General features: G+C 37.9%; 1 protein-coding gene across 3 annotated transcripts; it reads left to right on the forward strand.

Moving 5' to 3' along the window:
* Window positions 1-1161: 1161 nt before the first annotated feature.
* Window positions 1162-11326, forward strand: ELOC (elongin C). 3 transcript variants are annotated; one of them, XM_007439917.3, is made up of 5 exons: window positions 1192-1279; window positions 2743-2814; window positions 6636-6689; window positions 7855-7998; window positions 10890-11326. In XM_007439917.3, exons 3-5 carry the CDS (start codon window positions 6686-6688, stop codon window positions 11078-11080), a joined length of 339 nt encoding a protein of 112 aa, XP_007439979.1. In that variant the 5' UTR covers window positions 1192-1279; window positions 2743-2814; window positions 6636-6685; the 3' UTR covers window positions 11081-11326. The 3 variants fall into 3 exon arrangements, with proteins under 3 accessions (XP_007439978.1, XP_007439979.1, XP_025029998.1); XM_007439916.3 differs by lacking the exon at window positions 2743-2814 and having other exon boundaries at window positions 1162-1279; XM_025174230.2 differs by lacking the exons at window positions 2743-2814; window positions 6636-6689 and having other exon boundaries at window positions 1197-1279.
* Window positions 11327-17067: the final 5741 nt, after the last annotated feature.

Raw genomic sequence — 17067 nt, forward strand, 5'->3', positions numbered from 1 at the left:
CTCTCTTAGTCTAAAACCGTGTTTTTCAAACTTGGCAACTCCCAGAATTCCTCAGCCAGCATGGGAGTTGAAGTCCACACATCTTAAAGTTGCCAAGTTTGGAAAACACTGATCTAAAAGTTATATGGAAAATAATCGACTGTTTCATTTCTTGCATAATATTCTCACACGACAAACAGAATCAAAGGTCATTGAAGTCTTTTGCTCAAGATTTTTGTAAGCAGTTCCCTCTGTCTATATGAGAGAGAGAAAGTGCCTTTGCTTATATCAGTGTTGTCCAAACTTGGCCACTTTAAGATGAGTGGACTTCAACTCCCAGAATTCCCCAGCCAGCCATGCTGGCTGGGGAATTCTGGGAGTTGAAGTCCACTCATCTTAAAGTGGCCAAGTTTGGACAACACTGGCTTATATCTAATATAAGATTTAAACAACAACATGTACATATTGCTTTGTAGTGGTGACGGTGTCGAATTAGCACCAGGGAGAACAGGTTCTATTCCGCTTTCAGCCAGGGAAGATGGTCACTCCAATCTACTTCACAGGGTGAGGAAGCAACGACGTAGAAATGCATAGTTGAGCAGAAGCGTCTCTTTCTTCGCTTTAAAACATAAAAGCAAAGGTGCCGGTTCCTGTTCTCTCTAACCTAGATTTCATTGACTTGGTACATCTTTTCTAAGGCCTTATCCATGGCTGATAGCAATGGCGGATTCGCATTTCGCACAAGATCATAATGGCTTAGTGAACCCTCACGCCCCGGAGATGGGAAACTACTTTTCCTTATTTTTTTTTCCCTGCAAGAAATAATATTGCGAGCGAGTGGACTGTAACTGAAACAGAACGGCTTTCGACAGCCCTGCAGCGTAGGCCAGCGTTCTGTACTTAACAATAAAAACCGCTTTAATGCCACCTTGGGGTCGCCTCGATTTTTTCAGATCAGATCTGGTAGCACTAAATAAATCAAAACTGTGCAGAATCATTCGTCGGCATTTTAAAATACCGTTAGTAAGACACCTCACCCTCAAGTCACTTGAGTTATTCTTATAAAAGTTCTTCGTCTTTTCAGCATTAACTAAAAAAAAAGGTCCTCCCAGTCACTCCCACATCGTGCTACTCTACAATCTGTCTCTATCGTATTTGTTCCCCTGCTTGCGTTTCGGAGACCGGAAATCGTTATCGGTGACCTACAGGAAGTGGTTTCTGCGGGCGGTTGTCCCGGCTGGAGCCGTGTGGTGCCTGAGGAGTTGCCTCGCGGATTTCTGCGGAGCTGCGTGGGAAGGCGGTGAGTTATTGGAGCGCGAGCGAGCGGACGGCCTGATAGACACGTTCCCTCTTGCGTATTTTGATCGCCACAAGGACAGCTTTGCCCCAATAGCTGGGAGTCGTGGGAACGGGCTGGTGTCGTTGCTGGGCGGAAAGTGAGTTCTCGCTGCGACTCAGTCCCAGGCGTGAATTAAGCTTCGGGGTGCTTTCCAACTATGTTTGACTATACTTCCTATCACCGAATGGGGATGATAGGTGTTGTAGTACAGCATTTCGAAAAGGGATCGCATCGGGGAAGCCGGTCCTACCTTTGATTTGGTTTATGGGTGCCCTTTTAAAAGTTGTGCTAAAAACAGCACTCCGTTTCTATTTTCCTCCCTGAGCCCCTGAAGATTACTTCATTTGCTCGTTTCTAAGGGCTGCCATGTCTCTAGACTGCTGTTTTGTGGAAAGCTCCATGTGAGCGTGGCTCCGCCTTCTTCCCTTTTAATAAGAACTCAGAGGAGTTTATGTCAATCTTTCTGTAGCCTCACCTCTTCATTATTTGCGAACTCCTGGCTGGAGTTTTCTCTTGGGGTTGCCTTGGCACACCTATTTTTATAGTATTTCTTTCCCCCATTACTCTCTGCTTTTTTTTCTTATGATTACAAATGAAACGAGCCACTCTGTTAATAACCCAACTCTCAAATATTGCATTGTGTAGCTTAGAAATCGAGTAATGTGACAGAATTCCCTGTCCTTAAATATGTCATTTGCCTACAATTACTAAATGATTTTCCACACCATTTAAAATATGATCTATGCAATAAGGATACAGACATACTGTACATGTGCCTTCCAGTCAGTGTTGACTCCCAGCGACTGCCTGGAAAGTCCCTGCAATTTTCTTGGCGAGATTTAAAAACTGGTTTACTATTGCCTTCTTCCTAGGACTGAGACAAAGTGACTGTTCTAAGATCACACAGCTGGCTTTGTACCTAAGGCAAGACTAGAAATCAGTCTTCCAGTTTTTAGCCTGGTGCTTTAACCACTGCACCAAACTAGCTCTCTTACTGCACATGTAATGCTAGGAAATTCAAAACCAGGAACAGCAATAAATTATGTCTCTTAACCCATCAAAACTAAATCACCAAAAAGGGGGTATATCAACCTTCTCTGAATATGGAGCCCTCTGAGTATATTATGACTGCAACTGCCCAGAATTCCCCTGATAATATGGCTGTTTGTCATGCTAGCTAACTATTCTGGGAATTATAGATCTAAAAGATTTGAATGGTGCCATGCTGAGCAAAGCCCACCTATGTAGTGTTATTTCATGTGTGCACCAGCCACAAAAATCTTTTCAGATCAAGTTTGATGAAACTGATTTTGATTCAGATTAAGTCAGATGCTGTTTGATTCAATTTGCAATCTGAGATTTGGAAATTTAAAGCTTCATAAAAACACAAAGTCAGCCCAAGTCCATCATTTTGTTTTTCACAGTGGCCAACCAGTGCCTCTAGGTTACTTGCAAACAGGAGATGGAGGAATAACCCTTTTCACCATTGTTCTGAGGTTGGTATTTGGAGGTACTTGAGTCTCAAGACTAAAAACCCTTGATGTATCTGTCCTCTGTGAAGTTCCAAATTCCTTTTAAAACCATCCAAGTTAGTGGACATTACTATATCTTATGGTAATGAATTCAACAAGAATTATTTAGTTCTTGTGGACTAGGATGGGCAACCCAAAACAACCAAAACTTTTGAAATGTTCACACGATATACTGAAACTGCAGGCACAATATATCTTTCTGATGGGATGAAGGCTGCTCACTTTCATGGGAGCTGGGCTTTTAGACCAAGACATCTTTAATTTCATATTTTAAAAGACAATATGTATAATTTTGGACAAAATTAGATTAAATATGCAGACAGTACTGCCCCTTCTATAGGAATAATACTTCCCAAATATTCAAATAAATTGGTGAAGGGTTTTGTGCAAAATCACATTCAAAGCCATTTTCTTTGCTCAGTGCCACTTGTGCTGGGATACTGATCAATTGACAAGGCAGATATTGATGCAATATCTACTCTTTGACTATAGTCAGGTATTTCATAATCTCAGTTACTTTACTCAATAGGTGGATCATGGAATTAGCTGATAGCAAGAGTTGTGTTTTCTTGGTTCCCAACTTGGCACATCACAGACTTAACCAAAGTTTAAAAACCAAGTTCTACTCTTTCTGTGTGTATTTCCATTTTAAACAAGATTCCTATCTCTGTATAATATAGTATAGTGAACAAGAAAAGCAATTCTGTCTTCTAAATGAGGAAAGTGACTACATATAGGATTTTTAAGAGAGTTCAGCTGATAAGCATTACTTCTGGCTGTGCTGCCTGGAAGTAAGCAGCAAGAAATAATTTCCTGATCATTACTATATGTTTTTATCTGCAAGGAATCTTGAGGTGTCATCCAGTGTGTGTGTGGGGGGAATAGTATTTGGCCTGAAATATATTCCAGTAAATTCTACAATGAATATACCTATATCTATATACATAGATATAATTTTGAAATACATTATATAAGGATACACACACACACACACACTTAAGATATTCTTTATCAGAAATGATCTTACTTGTATTTTGATAATACAGGCAGTATTTTTACCAGAAGGAAAACTTATTCTGAAGATCAAGGGGACACCTGACCAAAAAAACCCAATTATGTATTTTTAACAAAAATAATATCTTACAGAAATTCCTGGACTGATTATCTATCTATCTATCTATCTATCTATCTATCTATCTATCTATCTATCTATCTATCTATCTATCTATCTATCTATCTCATGGTAAAGTGTATTGTCCTCCTATGTTTCCACACAACAACTCAATTAAACAGATTGGGCTAAACTGTAGTTAAGACAGGCTAGAATTACCCAGTAACTTTCTATGGCTGAAAGTGGACTAGAGTCCAGCTATTCTTAGTCCAACCACTATACCACACTGGCTCTCTGTGCAAGCGGTGGCATGCACATTTAAATAGTACCATTCTAGGCACTTATCTTTTGTCCTTGAGATTGTAGGAGGTACAGTCCAACTATCTGATAGGTATTAAGTTCTGGAAGATTGAATTAAATCATCTGATTTGCTTGTATTTTATTATACTTGGGAAGCTAAAGTTATTTGTATCTTATTTTGGTAACATTTGCAATGATAATTTGAGTATCTTTTTTTTAAAAAAAAGTCCTACAGGAAAAACCTTATTCAAGTGAGTTAATCTCCTGGTGACTTGATAGAGATATCTATTTAGTATACAGGTAGTCCTCAGATTACAAAGCAGTTGGGACTGGGATTGCCATCACTAAGTGATCCAGTTGTAAAGTGCAGTGATAGATGACTGCATCACTTAGCGATGGCAATCCTGGCAGTCCCGGTTGCCATCGTAACCCCAAGACTTGCAGGTCATTAAGTGGGAATTAGTGGGAGTCCCAGGTAAGGAGCGCAGGGGTGCTGGGGGGGGGTGGAGGATGCCAGGGGAGGGCTTGGGAGGCCCAGTGCAGGCCATGTGTGAGTCAAGGGAGGCTGGGGGAATATGTTGGGGGAGGCTTGGGAGAGCCGGTAGAAGCTGTGCACAGGCAGGGGTGGGTGCTGCAGGCAAGAGTGACTTACTGGAGTGACTTGCAACCTTCCCTTGCTGGCTTCTCCATTGACTTTGCTTGTGGGAAACTGGCAGGGAAGGTCACAAATGATGATCATATGACTGTGGCATCATAATTATGAGCTGGGCACCTGAGTGCCCGGACCATGATCACATGACCACAGGGTGCTGTGATGGCCAGAACTTTGGGGACCAGTTGTATGTCCATTTTTTCAGCACTGCCATAACTTTGAACGGTCGCTGAGCGAATGGATGCAAGCTGAGGACAACCTGTACTTGTTAGCAGTGTTAAGTGATTTGCTATAGCCACCTTCTGGGAGGTTATTTTTGTTGTGTTATTTTTTTTAAGTTTCCATTCTATCAAGCGCCCTGGTATACCTTGGAGATCTACTATCCAAGTATTAACAAAACCTGTCCCTTCTTAACTTCTAAGGCCAGCTACATGCTGCCAACAAGCCAGTTATTTAGCTTTGATTCATTTACCACAGGCATTTTTCTAAATGTTGAGGTATTATGCTACGGACATTGTGATTGATTTGCATTCTTGAGCAGCAAAGGAACTGAACATTAAGTTAACCCCCATCTTGGTCTGTCTTGGTCCATTGTTATTTTTTCCATCAGTTTTTCTATTGCATGTTGTGAGACCCTCCTAAGTTACTCCATACATAATTAATAAAAAAATATTTTTCTAAGAAGTTACAATATTTGCCATTGGTATAACATTTTAGTATGGTTTCTCAGCAAAGATGAGACCTGAAAGCATCAAACAATAATGTAATTTAATGTATAAAACATTAAAGTCTAAACACATTTACTGCTGTTACATCTTAGTGATATGAAATCACCATTTTTATAAAAAAATGTGTTTACCCTTTATATTTCAAAAGTATGGTCAAAGGTATTTTGCCTTCAAAAAGAAAGGATGATCCTTATGGGAGTGGGCAGAGATTCCCAATACAAAACAAGAATAGAAAAAAATAGATATGAGCCAAATCTCTCCAAATGACATTAAAAGTTGCATAGAAAGAAGAATTATGTCCTTGGTTAATAACCCAGGTTATTTGGGTGCTTTAGAGTAAGAATGAACAAGTAAAGTTAAGTCTAGCAACTAATTTGTTAGAAGAAAGCTTTATATGGGGTCTTTGGCTTGAACTGGCCAGCACTTATTGGAATTCTGTAAATTGATTTAATTAAAGCCATATTTTTTGAATGAAGCAGGATTCAGAGATTCATTAATCCCAATACTTTACGGGTGGAGAATCTTTTAGTATCTAGGGGCAAACTTGTGGTGGAAGGCTAAAGAGTGTAATGCTCAGACACAATATGAGTGAAACTGGCCTGGAATTTCTGTTTTTCTACAGCATACTGTATGCAAAGGTATGGACTGCTTTTTAACAAATGTACAATCTATATTGAAACCTATTGTAAATATTTGTGGGCATACAAAAACCTAGATAAGATTTTAGCCAGACATGGCCATGTGATTGGCCAGTCAAATTCATAATTGTACAGATAAACTTGGCCTCAAACTAAGGTGTAGTGATGTTAACACCATTCTATATATGGTACGGTAATATCATACAGTAAACATAGCTAAATAGTGTTTTTATTTAAGGTCACTACCAACTGTAAGAAAGATTGTGATTAGTGACCTTCTTGTAATGCCACCAGACAATATTCTTCTCTTTTCATTATGAACTTGAATATGTATGTACTTTTCCATTTGCTTTCAGATCCTGTTTAAAAGCTCCAAAGGCAAAGAAATATCATTTGTTAAGAAGAGATGGGTAAGGATATTGACAAAAATATCCTTTAGAAGTATCTTTGCTTTTTAAGGATGCATTCAGTATATCATAAAATGTGCTGATTTTAATTCCAGCCATGTTTTCATGAAATGTTGGGTGAGATTTCAGAGCAGTAATTGATATAATACTTGTGATTGCAATTGTTTGTCATGGAATATCGTTTAAAGTTCAGTTTGTTTGCTGAATGACAAAATGACACTTCTGAATCTCACATTATTTGGAGATATGTATCTTGTTTGAAATCTGTTTTCACAAAATTAAAGTATGGATAAAATATGAAAGTACACAGGGATTCTTGAAATGATCTTGAAAAATTGAAGAGGAAGGAAGGAAGATGGGCAAATGACAACCATCACAAAACCCTGCTTGCTGGACATTTTCTTCCCTCCCAAGAGAGCAATTACCACCAAGTGCCTTGTACAAAAACTTCTGAAAAGTGGAGAAGGAAGAGGGGTAATCACCATCCCCAAAGCCTGCACGGCTGGACTTTCCCTTCAGCCATTCCCCTCATGGAGTTAATTACCATTAACAGCCCTGTAAAAAGAATTCTACAGATATGGTCTTTTTATAAGCCATATTGGGAGTGTTCCGACAGGTGAAATATTTCTTAAAAATAAAGATTACCAGAATGTGTGTGAAGGGTGGGGTATAACAGAAAACACTATAATTAATTCTACTTTATAGTGTGTTGAAATTGTATTCATACTTAAATTTTATCTTTAAAAGCTTCCTTTTATGAAGTGTTTTAGATAACCATCTCTCCAAATATTTTTGACAGGAGTATAACCAAGTATACACAGCAGTTTTCTTTTCTTTTTTTAATAACTAAAGTGTTAAAGTAAGGAAATATTCCATGTTTCCGGATGGAGCTATTAATAATCCCTCTTTTTAAAAGTTCACCAAGTTTGAATATTACCAAGGAATGCTATAGTATTTTTAAAGATTTCAGACTAGTAGATTGGTGTCCAACTAGTATTGAAGTGCTCAGCAGCTTGAGATTAAATACTCTTAGACGAGTTCAAATATCATATTTCCATGCTGAGCTTGCTAGTATTCTTATATTCATTAATTCAGTGTTGTTCATAATTTAATTGTTAAGCCTTCTAATAATCATAAACTGAAGTTATGCATTGATTTTGTATTGTAGATGGAGAAGAGAAAACATATGGTGGGTGTGAAGGCCCCGATGCTATGTATGTGAAGTTGATATCTTCTGATGGCCACGAGTTCATTGTTAAACGGGAGCATGCACTCACATCAGGAACAATAAAGGCAATGTTGAGTGGCCCAGGTTAGTACGACACTCAGGTCTGAAAAAACGGGATTGAGAATTATTTTCTTTGTCTTGTAATATGTATATTAGAGTAATCTCTGGAACTAGTTTCTCAAAAAGAACAGTACAGTTTTGTTGGATTTTGTATTTCGATTTCAGTCAGAGACTATATGTCCAAGCAATTAAAAGTGCAAAATGATTTTGGAATCTTAAGGATTTGCCAATTTTCAGTTGTTTTTGCTTTTTTGAAAAGAGATAAATCAGTTTTGACTTAGATGTAATACCAGATTGGGTCAATGATATCTATTATGGAAAGAATGTAAACCCTTCTAATGATGATGATTGTACAATATTAATGTGCATCATATTCTACAGAGACTTAGAGAACAAATTCCAGCCCACTGGGGTTACTTTTTTGATATCATTAAAAAATCAGCCCAAAAAACTCTTGTGCATTCACAAACTGCAATATGCTTTCCAAAAGTGAAATTCAAGAGTGTCTGTCTGCCAATGCAAGGGACACTACTGGTGGAATGAATTTCTCCTCCTCCCTGTAGTCATTTCCTATTAAATAAATAATTCCATCCTTCTTCCTGTAAAGTGCCACACCCACCAAATCCATAACATAGATTTGGGTTCTTACAAACCAGATTTATGGGGCGAAGGAGCAAGAGAAAAGGAAAGTCTGCTTATATTTCACAGTATTGACTCACGTATGTTCAATCACATTTACTACAATTTTATTTTAGGAATAAAATTCAGGGGTAATAAACACCTATCAAAATCGGATTTAATTCAAATTTATGATAAAGATTTTTATAATGATTATCACCAGTGTGGAACAATCCCCAATCCGTTTCTTTTCAAAAATAAATCCTGCTTAATTTATAAATGCGTTTTACAATCTAATTTTGAATCCACTGTTATTTCTAAAATTGCATCTAATATTGCTAAAGGAATAGTTTTTACGTTTTAATTAGTTAAATTTGAGTTTTAGTTTCTCTACAACCTAGAAACCTAATCCACTTTGAGGACAAAAGCAAAGTTATAAAGGATAGATTCATGTAGCAGCATCTGACAGAAAAGAGTTCCTTCATATACAGCTATAGATATAATTTGTATATGTTTCACTGAGAACTATAAAAGACATCTGAATGCTGATATCCCATTAACTACTTTCTTGGCTGCTTCCCCATATTTTTTGTTCAGATTTTTTTTTATCCCACCTTTATTATTTTTATAAATAACTCATGGCAGTGAACACAGCTAATACTCCTTCCTCCTCCTATTTTCCCCACAACATTAACCCTGTGAGGTAGGTTGGGCTGAGAGAGAGTGACTGGCCCAAGGTCAACCAGCCGGCTTTCATGCCTAAGGTGGGACTAGAACTCTCAGTCTTCTGGTTTCTAGTCTGGTGCCTTAACCACGTATTACCCAAACTATAATGATTTAGGACAGCAGTCATTATATTTGTATATCTGCAAATAAAGTAATGATGAAAATGTCTGAATGCCTGTTTCTCTGTCTGTCTGTCTGTCTCTCTGTCTGTCTGTCTATCAAATTTATATCACCGACCATCTCAAACGAAGTGACTCTTGGGCATTGTACAATAATAAAATAAAACAATAAATATATAAGAACAATCATTGCTAAAAATGTAAAACTCATTCTAAAAATACAAAATATCAAGTACAGGAGAGAGTAAATTAATAATTGTGCCATCTTAGAATATCCCTGGTCCCCTGAGACCTGATGGCAAAGCTAGGTCTTAAAGGACTTTCAGAATATTAGCAGGGATGGAGCTAACCTCACTTCAGGGGTGGGGGGATGTTCCAATGTTCCATAAGGCGGGTGCCACGGCAGAGAAGGCCTGCCTCCTGGGACCCGCCAAGTATAAGTCCCAAGTGAATGAGACCCGAAGCAAGCCCTCTCTGCCAGATCTAACGGGATGGGCAGATGAACAGGAGACTTCTCAACTATAAAGCCAGCTGATCAACTAATGGATCAATCATTATCTCCCAGTTTACTAATTAACATCACAGAATTATGAAGAATAAAATGGGGCAGCCAAATATGCTGTGCCTAACTCCTTGTTGGAAAGGCAGGATAACATAAAAACAGCTCCTCACATTTTTGGAGAAATAATGCAGCAGTTGCTCTGGATGCAATCCACTCCTGGATGCAGATCAGCAATAGAAAACAGATTATATCACATATATTCTCACATACCAATCAACCATCTAAATGCAAGGTGCTGTTTTCAAACATCTAATAACACTTTCCTTGGGAGCTGATGACTAAACATGGGCTTATCTTCTAGACCACAAGGACTGGACAAAGTCAAGTCTTGAGTAATAACTATGTATGCCAGGTGCTTATCTCTTGGCTTTTCCTCCAAGAAATACATGTGCATATCAGAAGGCCAGTGAATACAAAGGAAATTGTCACAGAATGTTACTTTTAACTGTGTAGTTCTCAGCTCTCTCTCTATATGTATGTACATGTATATGTGTGTATTTTGTATATATATAAAAATACTGGCTGAAAAGGGCAGTACCATTTATTAGTGCATCGTCATACACAAGAAGTTAAATGATTTCACTCTGGTTAGTTCCAATGGTATAATTAAAATAGAAGTTGCTATAAGAACTGGTTTGACAGAATTTATAAAACAAAATATTTAAGGTGAAATCAATACATCAGAAAATACATTCTGAAATTGTTCAGGTTGATCAAATTTAAATAATTATAAAAGATAAAGAAGACATAACAAATCTAAAATACAGAAGTTCAGGTAGAAGAGGCTTCACTAAATTATGTATCTGTATATCCATACACTTCTGTATTAAACATTTATTTGTCAAAAAATATTTATGCTCATAAGTTATCTTTGTTTTTTGTGTGCACAGGCCAGTTTGCTGAAAATGAAACAAATGAAGTGAATTTCAGAGAGATTCCTTCCCACGTCTTATCTAAAGTATGCATGTATTTCACCTATAAGGTTCGCTACACTAACAGCTCCACAGAGATTCCTGAATTTCCAATTGCACCTGAGATTGCACTGGAACTGCTGATGGCTGCAAACTTCTTAGATTGTTAAATAGAATAAATTATAATAAAAATGTAAACCATCCCCCTTCCCCTCCAGTATTTAATACACATGTTGAGTTAGCAACTTTTTCATATAGCATGTTTTATATGTTTGGTCAAGAAGTGTACTAGTCACTGTGGAGGGTACTTCTCACAGTGATTTTGCATAGGAATCATTCATGCTCAGATTTTGTTTTGCTGCCTACACAAGTATGGACTTCTTACCAATTGATAAATAAACAAACATGCCAAGTTATGCATGACCTTTGCCTTATCCTTCAGCAAAAAGTAATTATGTTATCAACACTATGAATTTGCTGAAACTACTTCTTTCTAAGAACAGATCACAGTTAAAAATGGAATCCTACCTGGGAATGAACCTGTCTTCACTCATTTGGAATGCTCAGTATTGGGGTATGCTATAAATGTTTGGGTGGGTGTGGTCTTTTATGTTAGCAGATTCTCAGATTGTACTAATAAAATGGATTTATGTGGTGATAATTGTAAAAATGCGTATATAGCTATGCTTGTAACATGTTTCTTGCAGTACTCTCACACTGCATTTAGTCTGCATGTTCAGAATACTGGTAGGCGTTATTACATTTACATAGTAATCTATCATGACCTTTTGCACAATTCCAGTTCTTTATTTTTAGTATCTTTAGAAATTCCCTAGTATACTGTCAAATACAAAAAAGAGAACCAAGACCGAATGACACTTCTCAATTTAATAAGAGCAAACTACATCCTGAATAATGAGGTTTTCAATCATTACTGAACTTGATTTTGTGCAGTAAATAATTTATTAAATTTATATGCCACCCGACTCCCAGCGACACTGGGTGGTTAAAAAGATTGTTAAAAACAAATACACACAAAACAAAGATGGCAGAGAAAACAAACCCAGATGAGAACAAGGGAAAGGAAGAAAACAGGCATCAATTGTCTTCCAAAGTCCTGGTGAAGAGCTACGTCTGCAGGGCCTTTTGAAATCCCACTAGGGTGGAGGCCGTTCAAATCTCGGGGGGGAACCTCATTCCAGAGGGCAGGTGCTGGTACAGAGAGGGCGCACTTCCAGGATCCCAAAAGATGGCATTGTTTAAATCAAGGGAACCTGGAGCATACCAATCCTGTCAGATCAAACCAGCTGGGCAGATACTGTGGGACAGTACAGCTTGGGACGTTAGGAACATTGGCTTTATGAATATCCAGAGGTAAAATGAAACCCAGAGCTTCACAGATCTGATATGCGTTCAAACTAAGGCATCTGTTCAGTTTTTTTTTTTTTAAAGGAGAAATTAGTAAAGATTGCTTTAAATATTGAATTTTTTTGAGTAGCCTTTGTTGTGAAATGAAGTGATCTTTTTTTTCTCCTTCCTTTTTGTGTGTGTGTTTGACTTTGAGTCAGTCTTGACTCCTGGAGACTGCCTTAACTAGTCCCTACAGTTTTCTTGGCAAGATTTTTGGAAGTGGTTTGCTGTCACCCTCTTGTTAGCACTGAGAGAGAGCAACTGGCACAAGGTCACTCAGCTGGCTTCATGCCTAGGGCGGGACTAGAACTCAGAGTCTCCTGGTTTTTAGCCTGATGACCTTTAGATCAGTTATAATCCTAAATGCAATGATCAGTAAAATATCTGAGTAAATATGCTTTGCCATTATTTTATATACTTTTCACAATGCACTACTCGGGCCAAAACAAGGCAGAATACGGGGGGGGGGAGTCTAGAGGCCCAACTTTTCCAATTGAACTTAATATTCTACTCTTCTTGTATATACTAGTTCCCATATGGAACTGATGCAAGTTAACATAAGCAAATACTGTATGTTCCAAACAGAAATTTGCAGAAACAGTGTCTTATGGCACAATCTAGTCTAGAACCTATTACACTAGTCAACTTTGTTCTTGATCTGTGTTGCTACTACTCTTATTTCCCAGAAAGCCAATATTCCTGTTCTATTCACCATACTCAAGTCAGCTCTGTTTTGTTACCTATTTTGAACACTGTTCATATGTGTATGCATTCTGAAAGTATAGCATAACATGTTTATTTCAGGGTTATTCTCTTTCTTTTTTACAAAATGAGGAAGAAACTGAAATATTCAAATGGAAAAGGCACACAGTGAAAAAGAAAAAGTATACCATGAAATTCAGTTTTGTTTCCAAATACCCCCATTCCCAGTAGTTTCTAATTTCACATACACTGGGGATGGGAGAAACTGGAATAATTCTGTTGAGGTATACCACTGATAGTGAGGTGGCTTCCTGGTACTGTAAATGTTAGTTGCTATGCAACTGGCCCAACAAAAGGATGTGAATATAAACCTGCCATTACAGTGGGTAAGCGCTAAAACAGCTATGCTGTGAGGGAAGAACAGAATCATTCTGTTAATTGTGTGAGATGTTCAAATATCCATTTATTTATAAAAAGTAAATTATGAAATTGATAAATCTGAAACACCAAGCCCTCAGCTGATAGGAAGCTGTCTCTACACTTACACAGATATCTTAAGAGCTATTTCTACATACTTTACATTGCAAAAACACTCCACTTAAAATCTTCATACGCATGTATTCCCATACTAAAGTGCAGCCACATATTTTTAACCCTCTTATTCTTGTCCTTTATGAAACATGCTGCTTCCTACACTTGGTCTGTTTTTATTATTCGTCGCCTAGTTTGTAGTGATTAGTGTTACTTATATGCTTACAGGTTGATGGTAGCTTAGTATAAAATAATATAATTTAATTGGTGTTTAAAATGAATTATGCTTCAGAACATTCAGTTCTAATATTGCTATACTTGTTTCCTTCTTCAAACTTTTTTTGTGTGCGCGTATGTGTGCCTTTGAGTCAGTGTTGACTCCTGGCTGATTGCCTGGTCTACTCCCTGCAGTTTTCTTGGCAAGATTTTAGAAGTGGTTTGCCACTGCCTTCTTGCTAGGGCTGAGAGAGAGTGACTAGCCCGAAGTCATCCAGCTGGCTTTGTGCCTAAGGTGGGACTAGAACTCACAGTCTCCTGGTTTCTAACCGGGTGCCTTAATCACTACACCAAACTGGCTCTCTTCAAATAAACCTGATTGAGCAAAAATGTCTCTATAGTTTACAAACCATGAAAATTACTAGCAAGCAGTGTTTAAAAATAACTTGGGGGTGGGGATTGGCAGAAGGATAGAAAGCGGCATTTCTAAGCTGTTCTCTAGCAGCCCTGGATTGATGTCTCTCTTGGGAGCATCCAAATCTTCCACCTGTCTACTTGTTTGCATGTAATTTTTGATCACCATCCTATGGCTAATTGGATTGAAAAAAGACTGGTATGTTATCTATTACAGCCAGGGTAAGTTTTGCAATATGCATTTGTCAATAAATAGTGACCTCCTCCATCCCTTCCAATGTTTGCTTAGAGTACTATAAAATCCTGAGGGAAGTTAAAACTATTACTTTTTTCTTTCTGAAGTGCTGAAGAGATAAAAAGGCCACATTTTCAGCTAAACAGCTGATTTCCCCTCAGTCCATTCCTTCTTATATACATTCTTAAACCACTCATTTTGCGCATACAAAGGCAGGATTTTAGCTGCCTTTGTATGCTTCATACATTAATTCATAATGCTTCATGAATTAATATTATGAAGGTTGCTCTGGGTTACTGATGACTTAAACTAAGTTTTCAAGGAAACAACTACCTTTAAAATATGCCTACTTTGTTCTGAATGCTTCTGAATGGCCTGGCCAAAATATAAGATCACCAGGGCTTAATTAGAAATGGGATATATCCTGGAAGGCTGCAAGGTGAATCTGAGGTAGGATTAGCCATAATGTAGCCCAAATTTCTAGTCTTCAGTATACGGTCTCTCTGCGTATATTACACAGATCAGTGTTTCTCAACCTCAGCAGCCTGAAGATATGTGGACTTAGACTCCCAGAATTCCTCAACCAGCATGCTGGCTAGGGAATTCTGGGAGATGAAGTCCATACATCTGAAAGTTGCTGAGGTTGAGAAATATTGACAGACAGGTGAGTGACATTACAAAGGTCTGATAGATCTTCAACATATTCTCATTATAATAAAGAAGATCATAAAGGAAGCAATTTATGAAACATGGCCATACTTGTTAGGGGATAATGGCAGTTGTAGTCCAACATACCTTGAGGGCACTGAATCTGGGAGGGCTCTCATACAGTTGGATACTTGGTGTTCTCTTAGCTTGCTTTTCTTTTCGCAGCTGTTTCATTACCAGGCTAGGTAATATCATCAGCGTAGAGGGAGGTGACATTTGCTGGTTGTTTATATATGGTAGGTTGTTTTACCAGCTTTGTTGGGGTATTGTTTCTTCCTTGATTGTTCCTGTTTATCTGGTGCTGGTTCATGGGTATCTGGGTGCTAGTAATCGCAAGCTCCAAACCAACAATTCAATCCTGAGCTACAAATATTCTCTACTATTGTCAGCTTTTATATAGTTGGAAGGAAGCTCTGTATTTCATTTTTAATTCTTACAAAAGTACAAAATACTGCTCCCAAAGGCAAACACAGAAAGGTTCATTCTCTTTCTTTGAAGTCACATAGATAGTTTTGTTACTATCTGTTTCCCTGGAATAAAAAAGATCTGGCAAGAAGACATGCATGTCTCTGGGCACACATTCAATCCAGAATTTATGACAGGTTCCAGAATCAAGCTCACAGAACCTTTCACAGAAAACAGTCCTTGTTTTCCCCTTAATTCAGATGAAAATTGTTTAGTAACTGTCAGACAGTTGGGAGTCAGAAATCCTTGGCAATCTATTTAAAATTGCTTAGTAATCTACTAATAGATCCTGCTCTATTTTTGTTCACTTCTTTAAAGTACACCAATTTAAGTACACCAGTTAGATGAATTGCTTCCTGGCACATATAATGCTCATATATCAAAATAACTATAGGATTATAGTTTAGTGAGATGTTAACAATATATCACCCCATCCTGGGCACTTTGATTTTTTTTTTAGATTGTTTTTATCCTGCCTTTACTGTCTTTATAAATAACTCAAGGTGGAGAGCATATCTAATACTCCTTCCTCCTCCTATCTTCCCACAACAACCACCCTATGAGGTGAGTTGGGCTGGGAGAGAGTGACTGGCCAAAAGTCACCCATCCACCTTTCATACCTAAGGCAGGACTAGAACTCAAGAGTTTCCTGGTTTCTAGCCTGGTGCCTTAGATCAAACTGGCTGTCAGGGTTCATGGAAGAGAAAACAACCATGACCTGATTTACTTAAAACAGGTAAAAAGTGGGAAATGGGCATTCTGAATGCATATTATTGTACAGGCTACAAAGTAGTTTATTTGTAAAAGAAAATATGAAATCAAACATTTTAAAACAGCTTGAAGAGGAAATACAATTCCTGTATTCCAAGCCAAACATAATGAATAACAGTTTGTACAACATGAGGACTGAAGAGAACTTGTACTGGTTCCCATATCAAAGCTCAAAGGTGCAGTGTTGTGCGCAGTTAATAATATTACTCTGTGTGTGGTGGTGGGGGGGTTGCCTTCGAGTCAGTGTTGACTCCTGGCAACTGCCTGGACTTGGGCCTGCACTTTTCTTAGCAAGGTTTTTCAGAAATGGTTTGCCACTGCCTCCTTCCTAGAGCTGAGAGAGAGTGACTAGCCCAAGGTCACCCAGCTGACTTCATGCCTAAGGTGGAATTAGAACTCACAGTCTCTGGGTTTCTAGCCTGATGCCTTAACCACTACACCAAATTACTCTGTTAACCAATGGAATTTCAATAAAGATTATGGCAAAATGCTTTTTTTTAAAAAAAAATCAAATTCAAGTTCCTTATTTAATAGTCATCTTTTTTTTTTTCTATATTACAAAATTGCCATATTTGCAAATGTTCTGGATGACAAAAAAACATTTGTGGCCAATCTCATAATGGGAATTATATGGTTGTGGATGTCATTTGGCCAGATGATAGGAAAATCTGAAAGTGGAATGAGGAATCATTTTCCAGTTGCTTA

This window comes from Python bivittatus, unplaced genomic scaffold, assembly GCF_059951505.1.
Source record: "Python bivittatus isolate LINGU-HERP-01145 unplaced genomic scaffold, Pbiv_v1 ctg000590_np1212, whole genome shotgun sequence".
NCBI lineage: Eukaryota > Metazoa > Chordata > Lepidosauria > Squamata > Pythonidae > Python > Python bivittatus.